Source organism: Anastrepha ludens, chromosome 5 (assembly GCF_028408465.1).
Source record: "Anastrepha ludens isolate Willacy chromosome 5, idAnaLude1.1, whole genome shotgun sequence".
NCBI classification, from domain to species: Eukaryota; Metazoa; Arthropoda; class Insecta; order Diptera; family Tephritidae; genus Anastrepha; species Anastrepha ludens.
Genome location: NC_071501.1, coordinates 72,136,580 through 72,155,038, shown reverse-complemented (window position 1 = coordinate 72,155,038; position 18,459 = coordinate 72,136,580). Strand labels below are relative to the sequence as shown.

Here is an 18,459-nt window from a genome sequence, read left to right as displayed (position 1 = left end):
TTCAATTTGACGTCATAATGACGTCACTCACGCAGTCCGTAACTACTCATTTACAAATTTCATGAAACCAAAGGAGTTGTCCGTCAGTTTACTAGACTTTACTAGAGAAATTTGGAAAGCAACTGCTCGATCAGTCCCACTACTTATTTATATATATTTTGGATTCTAGGTGGAAAATAGCGCCGCAGATATAAAATATTAAAGTAAAAAGAAAATGTTTGAAAATGTTCTGAATTAACCCTTTACTAAATGAATTAATAAAGCGTTGAAAAAAAATGCTCACGGTGAAAATAGTTTTATTTATATTAGTTAAGCTGCTGGCCCTGGTAGCTAGAGCTTTTATATTAGATTAATCTATAATTTTATTATATTTTAATAAATAATACCTAATAATAATAATAATATAAAATCGAATTGCGCTTCGAGCACTTTGCCTTCATTTTCGTAGAAGTGAAGAATTGTGCATTGAAATATGTAAATGAATTACTTTTATTTAGTTTATTTTAAATAATTATCTACTTTAAAATGGTTTTTTTTTTATGCTGCTTCTGCTATGACACGTTGAGCAGAGAACGATAAAAAGCAGTCGTGGCCGAGCGGTTAAGGCGTCTGACTAGAAATCAGATTCCCTCTGGGAGCGTAGGTTCGAATCCTACCGACTGCGACGGAAAATGTTTTTTTTTTAGATTTATTTTTGCTGCTTAATAATGTTTCAAATAATTTAGTTCGGTGGTCGTTTCTTTGCAGCACTATATGGCTTTGTAGACAATGGAATATTTCTTAAAAATCGTATCGTTGTATATCGTAAGCAATAATCCGTTATACATACATACAGTGGCTCAATAAAGAACTCGGACAAACCTTAGTTAAAACTTTGTATAAAAAACACTGCTAAAATAAAGGCAATTTGAAACAATATTTTTCGATTTCTAAATGCTTTATTTATATAATTTAAGAAATAACAAAAACATAAGATAAGTCGTGTGCACTTCTTTTACAATAACAAAAAACTTTCAATATGAGGAGAATTCACGTCAAAAAAGAACTCGGACATCTGGCATCACTTCGTAATTTCTGACAGTTTAAATGGAGGAATCCCATTTTTTAAATTATATATAGTTAATTGAGGAACGATCGACAGTTTTGGAAGTAAATTGTGTCAAGAAAATTGTGTCAAGTACGCATTTTCTGTTTTCTTTTTTGTAAAATGAGTCGGCAACGTGGCCAAACTTCGGTGGAAGTGCGAACAATAATTATTGAGCAACACAAAATGGAAAAACCATGCGTGAAATCGGCAAACTTGTAAATCGACCGCGATCAACTGTATGTGACACCATAAAACGCTTTAAAGAAACAAAAACTGTAGAAAACAAAGTGAAAACAGGACGACCAAAGCTTTTTACGGACGCTAACGAGCGGTGGATAGTAAACCAAGTCAGAGCAAATCCTCATTTAACACTCATAACGAAACATCGGTCAAAATGACCGATAGTGAATTTCGTGCTGGAATAGTGGCTAAACTGCTTGACCTTGACAGCTGCCCCTCCTCCTACCTTCCTCCCTCCCCCTACCATCGCCACTGAACAGGTTTTCATTTAGTTGGCGTGACGCTATTGTCTTGTGCACATCCCAAGTTCGATTTCGGTCGGTCAGATTTACCGTGTGTTTGTATTCAAGCTTTATAGGTTTCGTTAATTTCAGTTTCATGTTTTTTTTAATGATTGACATGTCAATTATGTAAAATAAAAACTTTTTTTGATTGTAAATGCTTAATAATTATTGTAGTACCTTATTATTTACCTCATTTTAACTGAAAAAAAACATAACAATAAAAAAAACATAAAAAGTAACGATTTCGGTCAAAATTACCTTATGTTTCGCTTAGTGTCACAAAAATCATGTTTCGTTATAAGTGTTAAGTGCTCCAAAACTTACAACACAAGTTAAAGAACATCTTGAAATTGACTGCAATCCAGAAACTTTGTGATTAGTTCTAAGAAAAAACAACCTCAATGGCAGAGTCGCAAGAAAAAAACCCTACATTAGTAAGGAAAATAAAAACAACCGAATTAATTTTGCAAAACCCTATAAAAATAAGGACATTGAATTCTGGAAAGATGTGATATTTTGCGACGAAAACAAATACAACATATTCAGATCAGATGGGCAGTCGTATGTATGGAGGAAGCCAAATGAGGAGCTGAAAGAGAAAAACCTGCGTGCCACTGTTAAACACGGTGGCGGTTCAGTGATGGTTTGGGGATGTATGTCCGCCTCCGGACCCGGAAATCTTTGTTTTGTTGATGGCATAATGGTTCACAAGATATATCTTTAAATTTTAAAAAGAAATTTAATTCAAAGTGCTGAACAAAGGAACAATTTTATTTTTACCAAGACAATGACCCCAAGCATAAGGCGCTTGATGTTCGCTTGTGGTTGATGTATAACTGCCCGAAAGTGCTCGAAACTCCACCACAGTCCCCTGATATAAACGTCATTGAGCATTTATGGGAGCATTTGGAGAATAAACTCAAAAATCACAAAATTTCAAACAAAAAGGACCTCGAAGCTCCTTAAGCTCTTAAGGACGAATGGGCTAAAATTGATCCTTCCGTTTGCAGAAATTTGGTGGAGTCAATGCCGAAACGACTAAATGCTGTTATTAAATCCAAAGGGTTTCCCATAAAATATTAATTTTTATTTTTATTGGCTTTTAAAGAAAAATTAATTTCCATGTCCGAGTTCTTTTTTGACGTGAATTCTCCTCATTTTGAAAGTTTTTTGTTATTGCAAAAGAAGTGCACACGACTTATCTTATGTTTTTGTTATTTCTTAAATTATATAAATAAAGCATTTAGAAATCGAAAAATATTGTTTCAAATTGCCTTTATTTTAGCAGTGTTTTTTATACAAAGTTTTAACTAAGGTTTGTCCGAGTTCTTTATTGAGCCACTGTACATATGGGTTGGCAAGGTACCGCACGAGTCCAATTATGAGTTTTCAAAGTTAATAAATTAAAAAAAAAACTGATTAAGAATTGATTAAAATATAAGGCAATACGACGCCTTGTGAATCATCTAAATGTATAAGAGCAACCCCAACATGTACATATGTATGTGCATAAATATGTATTCTTAAGCCTCAGTATTGCAAGCTATCACTAGTGCAAATTTTTGTAATGATATGCAATTGATTGTATGGAAATCGAGACGACTGTTCCAAATATAAAACTAGCACGTTATAAATTGCGTAAGTACAACAAACTCTTTCGTTTCCTTCTCACTCAAAAAACCGCGAGTGGCGTTAGAGTATTATATATGTGATATATGGTTAGAGTAACGGCTTATAACCGTTTGTTTTATCAACGCCGACCAGACAGGTGAATATCTTGACTACTCTCGCGGCGACGCTCCGCGGTCAAACTCCTTTCGATGATGACGGAGTTGCCATAGCTGATTGATAAAAGTGCTTCCTGTTTGTTTTGGAAAATATAAAGCACGGAACACAATTCAAGCGTCACATTGTGGGGCCAAATACCCAACCTGCGCGCTTAATGAAAATTAAATGAAATTTTAAGCAATCTCAATTGAAGTGTGTAGCATCTCCTGGTTTATAGTATGTTTTATCAAAGATAATTTCGTTTTGTCGTTAACTTGCTGAAAGCGGTAAAAGTTAGTTTTTAGTAATTTTCGTAGGCAAATTTTAGTGGTATTTCGAAACTCGTCTAAATTAAATTTTTTTAAATATCTTTTAAAATACCTAAAATATGAGTTTTAGTAGTAGATTTATATTTAGACTTATAGCTGTGCGCTCCTGCCTTGCTTAACAATAACCAGAGCTATTGTAATGAAGATGTGTTAGTAATTAAATATTATATTATTGATGCGTGGAACAATGAATGAACAAATTTATTTAAACTTTATTAATCTCCCTATAAGAGTACGAAATTATGAAAAACTAAAATTTGTAAAGTGTCAAGAAAAAATTGATCTTAAGGCAAAAATGAAATGCCATAGGGGCAAAAAAGCTTATGTATTTCACAGCCATGTAATTGTGATAAAACAAATCAGATCAGAAGTTCAGGGTTGAGGAAACCATAAAAAGTTGTTTAATATGTCCATCGATTCACGTCAGCGGTAGTTAAAAAGTTGGAGATGAAGAAATGACAGAATGTGATTATGGTGTCCATGTTAATTTTTTCACAAATAAAGGAGCCTACAGTGTTACGCAACATTTGAATTGATGAAAAAAGTGTATGGCGGTTATTGTCTATCTCGTGCCAGAGTTCATGAGTGGTTTACACGTGTCAGAGATGGCTGTGAGGGCATAAATGACAATGAACATACGGGCCACCCAAAATCTGTGATCACCGAAAACTCCATCGAAATTGTTTGTAAATTTATCAAAACTTAACCGAAATCATCGTTGAAACTCATTGAATCGGAGTGCCCAAAACATCAATTTATCACATTTCAACTGATTATTTGGGCTGTAACTGGTGAAAGGACATTCCAGTCAATGACCTGAAACATTCTTTCGAAAAGCTTTTAGATCGCGTAAAACAGTGTATTGAGTCCAGAGGGGACTATTTTGAATAAATAAACTGTCGCTTCTATTTTAGCTCAGTCTTGTTTATTTTGGACTTCACCTTGTATGAGCAGCTTTTTCATGGTATAAATACTCCCAGAGGGTTGCCATTGCCTACCGAGAGGCGACTGCTATTAGAAAATATCATTAATATCATTTTGGTGGTTCGTGCCCACAGCCACAGTAGTCATGCATGAACCTATTCGGCTACGGCAGCCAAATAATTTAGCTACGATTTGGTTAATTCGGAACAACTTTTCTCATTCATTCATACATTCTCATGGATTTGACCCTGAATATAGTGTTATTTTTAATTAAAGGTCTAATATGCTATTTTTTATAAATATTTAGACTTTATTCAAAGTAAGTGTGAAGCCCCGCCCACGCCAGTCTATTTGATTAATAACTTTATACCATCTGGGGCACAATTTTTGAAGTGAAACTTCTCTAAAGAAAGTTAAACAGTAAATTGCACCATCTGCTGGTGGAATAGTGAAGACTTCACCAATAGATGGCGTCCTCATACAATTTTAGTTGCTGCACAGTGAACTAAGAACTGCGAACATACATACATATTTACAGTATGTGGGAACACACTGAACAATCCAATGTGGCAACACCAGTATTCGTAAGGACGTTCTCACGAATTCCTTTTGGTTTTCTAATTCGCAGTTTTGTATCAAGAACTTTTTGAATAATCATTTTTCTTAACTGAAATTATTAGCTTTCAGAACCTTGAATCGAGTAACACGCAAAGCAAGTTTTATCACTAAATTTATAGTTTGTAAAGTTGGAATCGTTTATTTGAATAAAGCAGTTAATAGTAATATATATATGTATATATGTGTGGCACATTCATGTCCCCACAAGTATAGTAAATTTTTGAACTGGGTTTCTTTATAAGGAAAAATACTTTATTTAATTAATATTTAGATAAATCAGCACCGAAGCATATTGTACATACAGAACTCACCACACAGTTATTTACACTCAAGCTTTATAAACATTTGTAACATGAGTTGGGCTGGAGACTTGAGTATTTCTGATGTTAAATTTTGCAAAAGTTATAAGGGCAGGAGCTGTTTCGTAAGTCAGATCCACAACTTCCTTACACAGAACAGAAAAGCAATAAAAAGTCAATGAATGGAGGTAAACAGTTTTGCATAATGGGGAGAATTGATGAATATTTGTTTACTTAGCACTACTAAGGGACTGAAATAAAGCTTAAGTACAAATATTATTGTAAGCCAGATCGATTCAATAAACTTTGAGTTATCGTCCGATAAACAAGGTAAGAGACCGCAATTATAGAGTAAATGGGGTTTTGTGTTACGAATAAGTTCTCCAGCATGCAAAGAAACATAGCAGATTATTACAGAAGAGAAGTACTATTATTCAGGGGGGAAAAAAATGATTTGTCATAAGTGACAGAGTTTATTTCGGCACATTTAAGAGTCAGTAGAAGGTTTTTGGCGCATAGGTCAGACGATTGAGAGATGTTTTCAGACAATGATGGAGTATCATCTGCAAGTTTCTTCCATGATCATCTTGGTATGCCTATCAACGCAAGATGTGTGTCAATAAGGTTCACACCTTTTAAGCAGCAACAGGACATCGAGTGATCTCGTGAGTTTTGGAATCTTTGCAGCGAGAACAGAACCGTTTTTAAAGCATACGAAACTTGGGTCCATCACTATGAAATCGAATTAAGCCAGATATCTGAGCACTGGCAAGAAAAGGATGTAATCGCAATCGGCTGGAAAGATATTGGCAACATTTTATGGGATTTAAAGGCAGCTTTATTGTCGATTCAAAAATGTGTTAATACTACAAGAGATAAAGGTGGTAGCATATGCCGATGATTTGGTCCTAATGATCTCAGGTCCCTTCCCATCAGTAATGGCTGAAATTTTGGAAGGTGCCCTGGCTATACTCAGCAGATGGGCTGCCAGTTGCGGTCTCAGAGTCAACTCTGACAAAACGGAGTTGATGCTATTCACCAGAAAATACAAGCCTCCACCTTTTAAGTTTCTTAGACTTAACAACCAGTGTCTTACTCTTTCATCGGAAGTCAAGTATCTTGGTGTAATACTTGACCCCAAGCTCCACTGGAAGCTGCACATAGAAAATCGAGTTAAGAAGGCCAATATAGCCTTTTACGCTTGTGAATCTATGTTTGGCAAAAAATGGGGTCTCGAGCCACGTGTCGTACTTTGGATGTACAACTTAGTGGTTCTGCCAATTTTGACATACGGTTGCCTAGTTTGGTGGGTAGCTCTTCAGAAGGGCTACAGCACCACTAAATTAGAGAGAGTCCAGAGAACTGCATGTGTGGGCATCACTGGTGCCTGTAGAACATGTCCCACTGCTGCGCCCAACGTTATTCTTCACTTAATTCCTGTGGATCTGCAGGTTAAATCCATTGCTGCTCAGAGTGCTATTAGGCTGAAGGAGATTGGCCTTTGGGGACAACTTCCTGTAGGACATAGTAGCATCTTGAAGCAGATCTCCCCTTCCTTCTCTGTTATTCGCACCGACCTCTCCATCCGCAAACTGTGCTTTGAGGGTTGTGCTAGGGCTATCTTTCCGCGCAGACCAGATTGGAAAGAGGGGAGAGTCGGTACGGATAGAGATGCCTCTGTTTTCACTGACGGATCCAAAATGGAGTCTGGAGTGGGAGCGGGGATTTACTGTAAATCAGCCAGCATTTTGGTCTCCTTTAAACTGCCGGAAACAGCAGCGTTTTTCAAGCAGAGGTCTTCGCGATCCTGCAGGCATGCAAAATGCTTCGGGATCGCTGTTGGGAGGAAGACATTAATATTTTTTCCGATAGCCAAGCTGCAATAGAGGCACTGTCGTCGCCGTATTGCAGCTCTCTTCTCGTGAACTCCTGTAAGGAGGAACTCAAAGGTCTCGAACGTGTAGGGTTCCTGGGCACAGGAATATAGAGAGAAATGAAATTGCCGATGAGCTTGCCAGGAAGGGGTCGGCAGAACCGGTTCCAGCTGTCCCCTTCTCAGACATCAGTGAGGTCGACTGTTTCTGTCTATTTGTAAGGAGAAGACAAGGTTTTTATAAAAGATTTCAATAGCCTAAAGCAGAATATATCGAAAAGGAACATCATTTCATACCAAATTCCACACCCGCAGACGCATGACAGTGATAACTGGCTTCTGATGCATAGGAGAGCAGGCAGCCAAAATGGGCAAGAAACTATCTTCCACTTTCTCCGTTAATGTCCTGCCCTAGGGAAGGCGAGACTGTTAACCCTTGGCAAACTGCTTATTGAAACCTCGAAGAGCTGACCGACATAGACGTAGACAACCTTATAAGATTTCTCAATCGCACAGACAGGATATAGTCGTAAAGGAATAATCGTATAACTTTTTGGTAGCGAGGATATGGCAACAAAATAATTCGGAAGCACTAATTGGATTCTTGGTAGATCACCACTTCAGCCAATCACACCCTTTCCTCTTCATTCCGTTAAATGTGTCGATCTTCCCTAGCATACCTCTGTAAAACAACTTCTTTTTATTCTCGCCTCGCAAGTTAAAGCAGAAAAACTATCTATTCCGTTTCCTGTACAAAGTGAAGGCTACCAGTTACAGTACTTATATAGGGCTATTCAAGGGGGGTGTAGATCTTTGATAGAAATTACGGTTGATATGTTTATTTTTTTCAGTCAATCGGTACTACAAACTTAGTCATGAACCGATACTCAGTTGAAAAGCGGGAAAAAGTGATCCAAAATTTGTATCAAAATAGTCGTTCTTGGGCATGACACAGGTCATTCCACCTTTACGATCAACATAACCGGCCGTCTGAGTCAACAATCAGGCGTTTACCAAGCAAAAATGTGACATTTGAGGTATTGAAAATCTACATGTCATTCAAGAAAAAACTTACACCCGAAACGACTGGCTGTTTGGTGTGGATGCGGGTAGCGGGATCATCGAACCATACTTCTGCGAAAATTATGCCGATAATCCGATAGGTTGAGTTAGATGACATGGACTTGAAAAATATGTGGCTTCAACGCGACGGACCCACCTGGACGCATTATTCTACTGATAAACGCGGTGAAATGGCCGTCGAAGTATTGCGGTGCGACACTATTGGACTTCTTTCTTTGAGGCTAAGTGAATAGTATGGCATATGCCTATAAGCCTTAGAGGATTTTAGAGCTCAATAATGAAGATTCATACGCCCGAGCTATGCCAAAAAATCACAACCAACTCATAACCCTCCTCAAGGATAAACTTAGAATGCTCACGTGCATTCTCACAGCCCACTGCAGACGGCGAAGTCAACTGCACATGATCAGGATTTGGACTACGGACTTTTGTTGTTTCTGCGACTAATCTGAGGAGACTCCAATGTACCTCCTCCTGGAATGTAGTGCCATAGCACGGAGAAGGCTGAAACATCTTGGCCAACTGCAGCCAGAAGATAGGCGCTCAATCCAACCCAGTTCCATCCTGAGTTTAATAAGGGAACTGGGCCTAGATGAGGCACTGTGATGAGTAGAGCGCACAAAAGACCTTGAGGTCGAAGTGCAAATCTCGTAAAGTATTTATCTATCTAAGCCAAAAAGTCTTGAAAAATGACATGTGTGTTCTGTGTTCCTAGAGGAGTAGTGATGGGCTTTTAATGAAAATTGTGTTGCATAAATAAATGCCATAGACTAAAACACACAAAGAAATAAAAAAAAGTTTACGTCAATTTTTGTTGTTTTATTTATAAAAAACTGCGGTCTTATTGAATCACCCTATATTAGCTTGCTTCGAATCAATTCACGTTTCAAGTTAGAATTGGTGCAAGGGGTCTTTACCTAACAATATCTTCAGTGACCCATCACCTCAAAACGGGGCTCAACTGTTAGGGTCTGGGTATATCGCAAACTTTTGACAAAAAAGAAAAATATTTCAACATTGCATTACTACAATTATGTACATTAAAAAAACCAGGTTATTTAAGTATTTCTGTACCACTTAACTACTGCCAAGCTTCGTTCTGTATCCACTTCAGTGCCAAGGTTGAGCACACAATTTGGATAACCGATAAGAATTCACTGAATCGGCGAATTGCTTTACAAATAATGAATTTTTGTTTTTGCGTTTGTGTTTTACATGCTTAACGACAACAGATTTCTGTGATAAAAAATATACGCTAAAAGGGCATGGATTTTATATAAAATGCAGTTTTAATCCGATTGGAATACAGTTCAAACCTATTGGTGCTACAAGATAGGCAGTTGCAAAAAAATAAACAAAACTAAAATGAAAATCGTTGCTACGTTATTAATTTTGGTTATTCTCGCAACTGCAAAAGGCGACCAATCAAACGGCAGTGAGAAATGCACGAATGCCTGCCCGAGAATATTCAGTCCTGTTTGTGCCGTTTCCGGTGGCGCAGTCGATGATAAGGAAGGTGGTGGTGACGGCGCCCTTGTCTATCGTTACTTCCATAATGATTGCATTCGCCGTTATGCGAGTTGTAGTACGGGCACAGGTGAGAGTAGTTTAAGAAAAACTATTAAATATTACGCATATTTTTTGTTTGATTTGAATACGTTTTAATTACTTGCACAGTTTGGCGCATTACATCGATGTCACTTTGTCTCCAGCACGTTGATCCTTTGGTGCGTGAGCAATGCCTGCGTCCTTGCCCCTTTATTTACGAACCCATTTGTGCAACCAATGGCGAAGTGAAGGAGATTTTCGGCAATAGCTGCGTACTGGAAGTTGAGAACTGCCTGTCGATTGAGAGTAAGTATTGACGATATAAATGGAGGATTACTGTATATAATTTGGTAGTAGTAAGAGTGTATAGGATACATAAATGACATCGATTGGATGCGTTGGAGAGAGGCAGGCGTATTTCGTAAGGAATCATCTGACTTTTGGAGTCGGCATAAAAGTGGAGGTCCCTCCATTTGAGGACTAAGATCAAGGATACCTAGTAAAATTTGAAGGAGGAGCTCGGAAAAACTCCAAAAAAGGATGCACGCTACTAGGAAAAAATGTCAATGCGGTTTTTACAGTGTTCACAATACCTTTCATGCCTTTTTTCAAATTCTGACGAAAATTTCATGATATTTTTTTTTTAATTTCGTACAAAGTTTGAAACTCCAACGAAACGTCTTTTATTAATAGGAAAACTATATTGTCATACAAAATTAACGAAAAAAATGTAGCATGAAAAATATTGTGAATTTTGTTAAAAAGTGACTGTGCCAAAACTTTTTTGACTAACTGTGTGACTATATTCCATTTAGAGACACATAGTACATCCTTTATGGTTGTTTGGCCGATCCCCTCTTCTTATTTATGGCGCGCGTCTTGATGTTGTTCCACAAATGGAGGGTCCTACAGTTTTGAGCTGACTCCGAGTGGCAGATAATTTTTTATGAGAAGCCTTTTCATGGCCTGCCGAGGGGCGACCGCTATTAGAAAAAACGTTTTCTATCATTTTGTTGTTTCATGTACGGAGATTCGAGCTCGGACATTTCCGAATAGTAGTCACGCACCGACCGATTCGGCTGCGGCGGCCTCCCTGGTCTTTCAAATGAAAAATGAAATAGATGAGGAATCACATCTCCAATTAATTTCTACTAATCCTGATACTAATGAAATGCATGCTCTTGCAATAATCTGGGTAGAACGTGCAGAATAATACCAAGATTTGCATCAACTACCTTTTTCACATCGTATTTGGAAGTTTTTTAGTCATATGAACTGAAGTTGATGTGATCTTACGAGTACTAAAGCAACTTTATACTCAATGGTTCCGCCAGCGTCCAGCACAAAAGCTTCACAAAAGTTTGACACTTACCACCTGTTTCAGTTTAAATTTGCCCTAGTGAAAGGATATACTTCTATGTGAAGTTGCACTGATTGCTTACAACGAATTCACGAAGTACGCGGAGTGAAGAGATATACTCCGAGCTGCTCTATACCGAACGAGACTTTAAATAGGCCGATCCCATTTTGTGTGACTTATCAAAATTAATGCCAAATTTAATAATTTTGATTCCATATTTTATAAAACCGCGACTACAGAAAGTGCGATATGAAAAAGTGGTACTCAGGCATAGAAAAAGTGACGAAAAAACTTCATCCAGTAGGTCTCTAAATATTCCTATTTCCAGAGAGAGTGTATCCTTTTCCAATTAGGTCTCTTCGTCGCAGGCTTCCGATGTGGCGGATATTGCCTCATTTCTATGCACGTTAACGAAATTAACCCTCACACATTTCCTTTGATGTTATTGTGAATTTTTGGCTTTGGTGTGTTAAGAGACTTACAGGGTTTGATTGAAAAGTAATGATCCTTATTTTTTTAAAGTAGTTTTATTAAACCTTTTGGCTTATACAACCAATATTCTTCAAAATAGGACCCTTGAGCGGCAATACACCGCTGGTAGCGGTCCTTCCAGTGCAGGAAACATTTTTTAAACGCATCCGCCGGAATCGCGTTCAATTCGGCTGTCACAGTTTTTTTGATCGCCTCGATGGAATCGAAACGCTTCTCCTTCAGCTTTCTTTTCAGGCGCGGGAACAAGAAGAAGTCCGGAGGGGCAGGTCTGGGCTTTAGGGAGGATGGGGAAGCACCGGAACCCCCATCTTGGCCAATGCAGAGGTGAAGAGGAAGACGGTGTGCGCCGGCGCATTGTCGTGATGAAGGGTCCAATTGTTGACGAGGTCGGGCCGAACCCGGGCGACGCGGTTTTTCTGCCAAAGAACACTTCTTTGTAAAATGCCGCGTTTACAGTGCTTCCTGGAGGTACAAACTGTTGCTCTGACGATCGCTGCATTTTCGCCACTGCAAAATCCTAACAAACTTTTAAAACAGCTTTCACGCGCGGAGCGATGTTGACTGCACCGCTGTTGCCAGCGAACTGGGACCGGTTTCTAGTGGAAGGGGAAGGTCCAACGATCATTTTCCCCTACCAGCCGATTGGTTGCTCGCTTGGCAGACGCTCCGCGCGGGAAGGCTCACTACTTTTCAATCAAACCCTGTATAGTCGAATTTTAAGGCAAATATTTTTGTGGCACATTTTATCCGCTATATCCCCCTCTTAGGGGATTTTTTCTCTTTTCCACGAAAGAGGCCAAAAATACCGATCCATTGAGTAACTCTTTTTTATTCGACAAAAATGTTGCCCATTGTTTTTAAATAAAACTGAATCCAATATACGAGTATTATCTATGAATCATTTTTTTTTTATCACTTCACTTTTAATTATTTATTTGCTGAATTGTTAATTTCTAATTTTTATTTCGAAACCACAATATTTTATTTTCAATGTTGACTTTAAAATTCATAAATTATTTTCTTCTTTCAGCATGGACTTTAACAGATGACAGCGACTGCGGTTTGTGAATTTCCTAACAAAAAAGTTCAATGTAATATACTTTACTTCAGAAACTAAAGCGAGGACAGCACAAATTTGAATTTTCTATTATAAACTGATTGTGAATTTCAGAGAAAAGTATTAAAGATACTTTTTTTTTTAAATATTCGTATTGTACTTACTTTTAAAAAGCCAGAGCGAGCACAGTACAAAATAAAACTTTTGAGAATTTCAAATCAAATACTCACCTTGATAATCCCGCTTTAATGAGAGTTTAGCATTTAAAATATTTTTTTTCTGTTAAAATTTTCAGAAATTATACAAAAACGTTGCTTTATTATTTATTGTTAGTGTTAGTTTCGTTTTTTGTTTTTTTTTTTTGCTTATAATTTTACTTACAATTCTTATTTGGCTAATATTTTGAAATCTTTTCTGTGTACAACTTTTTGAATATTTTCCACGATTCATTTATCTATAAGTATAGCCATGTGTATGGGAATTATACGGTACATTACAGTTAGTTAAATTCTTAAATGCTGCTTACCTACGCAATAAAGTTTTGTTTGTGAAAGTATTTACATAATATAAATTTATTTTTATTTCATAGGATAACTTCACATAACATAGGAAAGCTTCATGCTTGCTTCCTTGCTCTTTGTGCAATAATTTTCTATACTATTGAGTATTTTCTCTATTCTACAGATATTTATTTTTCTCACAATTACTGTTATTTCTTATTCACTACGAATCTTACTATTTCATATTAATTTTTATTTACCTAGTGTGTATATACATACATATGTACATACCTAAATTCATATAATGCTATTTTTTTGTTGCGAACACATTCTATGTTGGAGCATGTGACGTATTGAACAAAAAGCTTTTTTGATTTTCGTAAATGTTTTTCGGATACAAATTCCCATTTCTTACGCTCTCATCTGCAATAAACACATACATGCATACATATGAAGGGTGTTTTTTAGCTGTTATGATATTTCTGTTCAGTAAGATTTTGCAAGTCATCATGAATTGCTTAACGCCAGAACAACGCTTCCTGTTCGCGAAGTTCACAGAGCCGATATGAAGATTCGTCGTCGTTCCCAACTTGTTGACCTTTGCCCTTCAACTACGTGGACAATTTTATTTCAGGACCTTAAAATACAGCTCAAGCAAGAATTGAAGCCAAATAGCCACCCTTTGCGTCGCATTTTTGCTGATTAGTCTCATTTAAATTTATTATTCAGATTTATTGGAATAAGTATCAAAAATTGGACTGATCGAATGGTTGATGTAACACGTTTTCGCGGCGGACGTATGCCGGATGTCATTATTCAAAACATTAATACCAAGAAATTATATATCAGATACTAATAAAAAAAGATTTATTCCAACAATATTTATGTTCTGTATTTAGTTTAAGTTCTCAAGCCCTTAAAAAACATCCAATATAAGTTCTGCTTAAATTTGTTGCTGCCTGTCGGACGCACTTCCGCTCCAAGCAGTGTGCCCGATTCTTCGTTAAATTCGTGGCGATTGGGCCAATTCAAGTCCAAAGGAGACGCGTCTGCGTTCGAGCTGCTTTAGCTTGAGCAGGGGCGGTTTAAGAAGGCATTTTCGAAATAGCCGCCCTTACCGTAAGTGCTTGCAAACGTACACACGCGAAAAAAACCCTAAGCAGGCAAAAAACCCTAGTACCTCAACATTTTTGACATTTTTTACATATCATAAATTCCTAAAGTTCCATGCTCCAACCAATTTCTTTCATTCGGGTCTGTTTTGCGCCAATCTCCTAACTTCATACCAGTTAAGGCGCATCGCGCTGATTCATGTTAGCTGTATGCACATCTGGGACCGCTACATTTTTTTTAGCGGAAATCGGGGTTTTGGCTCTCAAATACTGCGAAAAATTAAAAAAAAATATCGCTGGCATTTTTCGGGAAATCTCTTCTTTAACAAATGGAATTTGATTTTTTTGTGTCAGATTATTCTACCAGTGAAAAGGTGCACAACACAAAACGCTATTCCTTGGAGGCACCTGCGGAGATTTAATGTTATTATTATTGTTTATTTAAGTGCCAATTGTGAGACGCATCGTCCCAAAGACAATGATTTCCACTTTCTCCTATAGTTGGTTCTTTGTTTAGCTTGCGTACAGGTGAGATTTTTGCTGGATAACTCCTCGTAAAGGCCGTGTTGCCAGGATCTTTTGGGTCGTCCTCTGCGCTTGTAACTCTGAAGGTTTCGCTCTTAGGCCATCACTGGTATTTTTCGCGCCCAATCCAAGCCCGTCTCCTCTTACGCATTTCAATATTGATTCATCATCTGTGTAAATGAATGTTTGATATCCAATTTTCTGACCCCCAAAGATGTATTATTGTACGGGGACAAAAGATTTACACCAATTTGCCAGTATCGATGCTATTTCCTGTGATGTTGGCCAAGACTCGCAGTCGTACAATAAAACAGACTTAACATTTGAATAAAAATGGTAAGGTGTTTGGCACACCATAAGTTTTTAAGCATTCTCAAGGCTGCTTTTACTTTGTCTAATCTAGCTGATATATCGGCCAGGGTGCCACCATTGGCTACCAAGCTATGCAAGCTACTGAATCTCATCGATTTGCTGGCCAGCAATGATGCTTTTCGTAATATTGATTTTCAATCTGCATTTTAAAGATGCATCTTTGTCTGACAACAGCAAATACATTGATGGAATCTCAGAGAGTTGCATCACGCATAACTTTACATTTAAAGCTTGAGTATTGCGCTTTTATCGTTTTGCTAAAAATTCTTCATTATTATATGGAAATTGACTGAGTAAACTACTAACCATAACAAAACCGAAAAAAAAAATCTTATTTCACCTAATTAACCCAATTCCCAGTTAAAAAAATTGTTTCTACAGAAAAGTGCTTCTGCTATTTCACATGTTTTTTATATGTATGTATTTTTTTTTTTTTTAATTTTCTAAATTTTACATCGAGTCGACTTATAATTTTTGTAACTACTATTTTTCTATTATTATGTTCTCAACTGGTTATTTATATACACAGATTACTCAATTTTATGCATACAAACATATGCATGCACTTATATTTGCGCACCATCTCCACACTCTGCATTAACCAGCACCAGCAGATGCGAATTTCTTCAAGTGAAAGTCAATATAGAGACAACTTTTTTCATACATACATAGATTCATATATACAAATTTATTGTTAAGCATCATAAATCATTTGTTCATAAGCTGAACGAAGTATTTACAGCTAAGTGCAATCATCAGAAATAAATCAAACACTGCACTGCCTAGTCGATAGATATCAGAATGTTTCATGTACGAGTATGTGTTGTACAACTACAGTTACACAAAGGCTTCAGTTGTTTGTATGTTGCGTTAACAAAGTGTAGAATTTTGATTTTGTTATTCAATAGTAGCTTTTTTATCAAATGAAAAGCAGCAAATAATTAAATTTATTGTTCATTTAATATTATTGTTCATTAAATGTATACCGGAAATGCACACACACGCACACATTTAAACAATATCAATACACGCACTACATCTCCTTATCTTAAATTATTATTTGTTTTTAGTTAATTGAGTTTCAGAATACAGTTATATTTACAATAGAGTGAACATAAATAAATAGACTGAATATAAATAAGTTGGATAAAAAATTTAAAGATTTGTGTGTTACTCACAAATGCAGATTGGATTGGGTTGGATTAATTTAAAGATGAAATTTTTTGTGGTAAATGGATATAAAAATTTGTTATATGAAGCGGTAAATGCTACATCTTTTTACATACATACACACATACATATATATGCATATCCTGATTGACATTTAAATATGGGTTTAGTTTTTCAAATTAATTTTAAGATAATCTGTGTTTGAATACATACATACACACATACATATGTACATTTATGGCAGAAAAAAATTCCTTCTTTCTTCTAAATTTGTTCTTTTGTCGAAAAATTGAGACACCTATTTTCTATTTTTAATTTATTTAATCCTAATAAGCCAACCAAGCTTCGCTGGGGTTCAATCAAAATATTTATCTGCATGTAGCCAAATGTGCATGTATATGTTATGATGTTTGGCCATGAATATGATTTTTAGATACCTCAATCCCAGCACCACCTAACGAGTCACTTTGGAACAAAATATTTCTCTTAGCCCGTACAAGTCTTGGATTTTAATCAAATCAGACCATAAGTATGATTGATATATACCTCGTACTGTAATTGTAGATCCTCTACTACCAATAAAAGGATAATGAGTGCTCCTTCAAAATATGTGTTTCATGTGAACTTTAACAAGGAATTTTGAACCTGGAAGTCCGTGCATATGAATTAGAATAGGCTGCGTTCAAATATTCTTCAACAAATCTGTAATTTGTAATTTGTGTAATGCAATTACTTTTGGCTCTGGGTAGGAATGCTCAGCCTTCATATTTAAATTTTGGAGCTCTCGTGGTTGGAGTCCATAGAAGAAATGGTTGACCCCGAACTGTGCTGCTATAAAGAGGTGGAGTCTCTTTTCTATAGCTACTTTGGTTGGAACAGGTAAGAAGATATTATAAAACATACAAGAATTAATCTAAGGGTGGCCAAATTGTAGCTTAAAAGCTCATATCCTATTAAAGCGCCAACTTGATTGAGAGAATGTTCTAAATTTCAAATTTCACGTACAAACTCGTACATATGTATGTACTCGTATTTATGCATGTAAAAGAGAAATGTTTGATTTGAAGTAACAACTTTTTAAACTTATCAGCCCAGACAAGTGAATTTAATTTTTTTTTGTCCGTCTGATGATACCTGAAATTTTTGTCCATCTCTTAAGTGGCTGAACGAATTTTGTTGGGAATTTTATTCATGAAAGCGCTAGGTGGCGCTGGCGATCAGATATTTCGAAAAATTGTTAGGTATAATGCAATTTGGCTCGTATTAAGAACAAATATAATATTAGTAATAGAGCGATTCCATGTCAAGTGATTCAAATAGTTTGAATATTATCGCCGATTTTTTTAGTAATTGGTTTATTTGTAGGCTTGAATATCATAAGAAATAATAATAATAATATGTTGAAGCATTGTTTTTATAATTTTAAGAATTGTTCAATCCACTATGAAACTTTCAGGGGTTACTAAGCGTAGTTGTTGTTGTTGTTGTTGTAGCAGTATCTTCGCCCTGTCAGTGTAGTGTAATTACCGGTCGTCTTCGTCTAGCTCATCTAACGGTAGGCCCAGGAAACTGGCAGTTTCGACGGGTTGGGTCCAGAGAGAGAGAGGTGTTAGATGAGTGGGTTTGATGGGGCATGTGAAGAGGTGGTTAGTGTCGTGCGGGGTACCTTCACATGCTGGACATATGTTTAGTATGTCGGGGTCGATTCTGGATAGGTAGGAGTTTAACCTGCTACAATATCCAGAACGTAGTTGTGCCAAGATTACGCGGGACTCTCTAGGAAGCTGGAGCTCTTCGTCTGCACGTCTAAGCGTAGCCT

At 36.8% G+C, this 18,459-nt stretch overlaps 1 protein-coding gene and 1 non-coding gene across 2 annotated transcripts; both read left to right on the top strand.

The window, feature by feature from the left end:
- Positions 1–582: 582 nt before the first annotated feature.
- Trnas-aga (transfer RNA serine (anticodon AGA)) lies at positions 583–664 on the top strand. The gene has a single exon. It is a non-coding gene; the product is annotated as a tRNA-Ser (tRNA).
- A 9,190-nt stretch (positions 665–9,854) lies between these two features.
- LOC128863942 (U-Kazal-Dg21.2-like) lies at positions 9,855–13,107 on the top strand. Its single transcript, XM_054103371.1, has 3 exons — positions 9,855–10,101; positions 10,182–10,358; positions 12,935–13,107. The coding sequence occupies exons 1-3, from the start codon at positions 9,870–9,872 to the stop codon at positions 12,970–12,972; spliced, it is 447 nt and encodes a 148-aa protein (XP_053959346.1). The 5' UTR covers positions 9,855–9,869; the 3' UTR covers positions 12,973–13,107.
- The last annotated feature ends 5,352 nt before the right edge of the window (positions 13,108–18,459 follow it).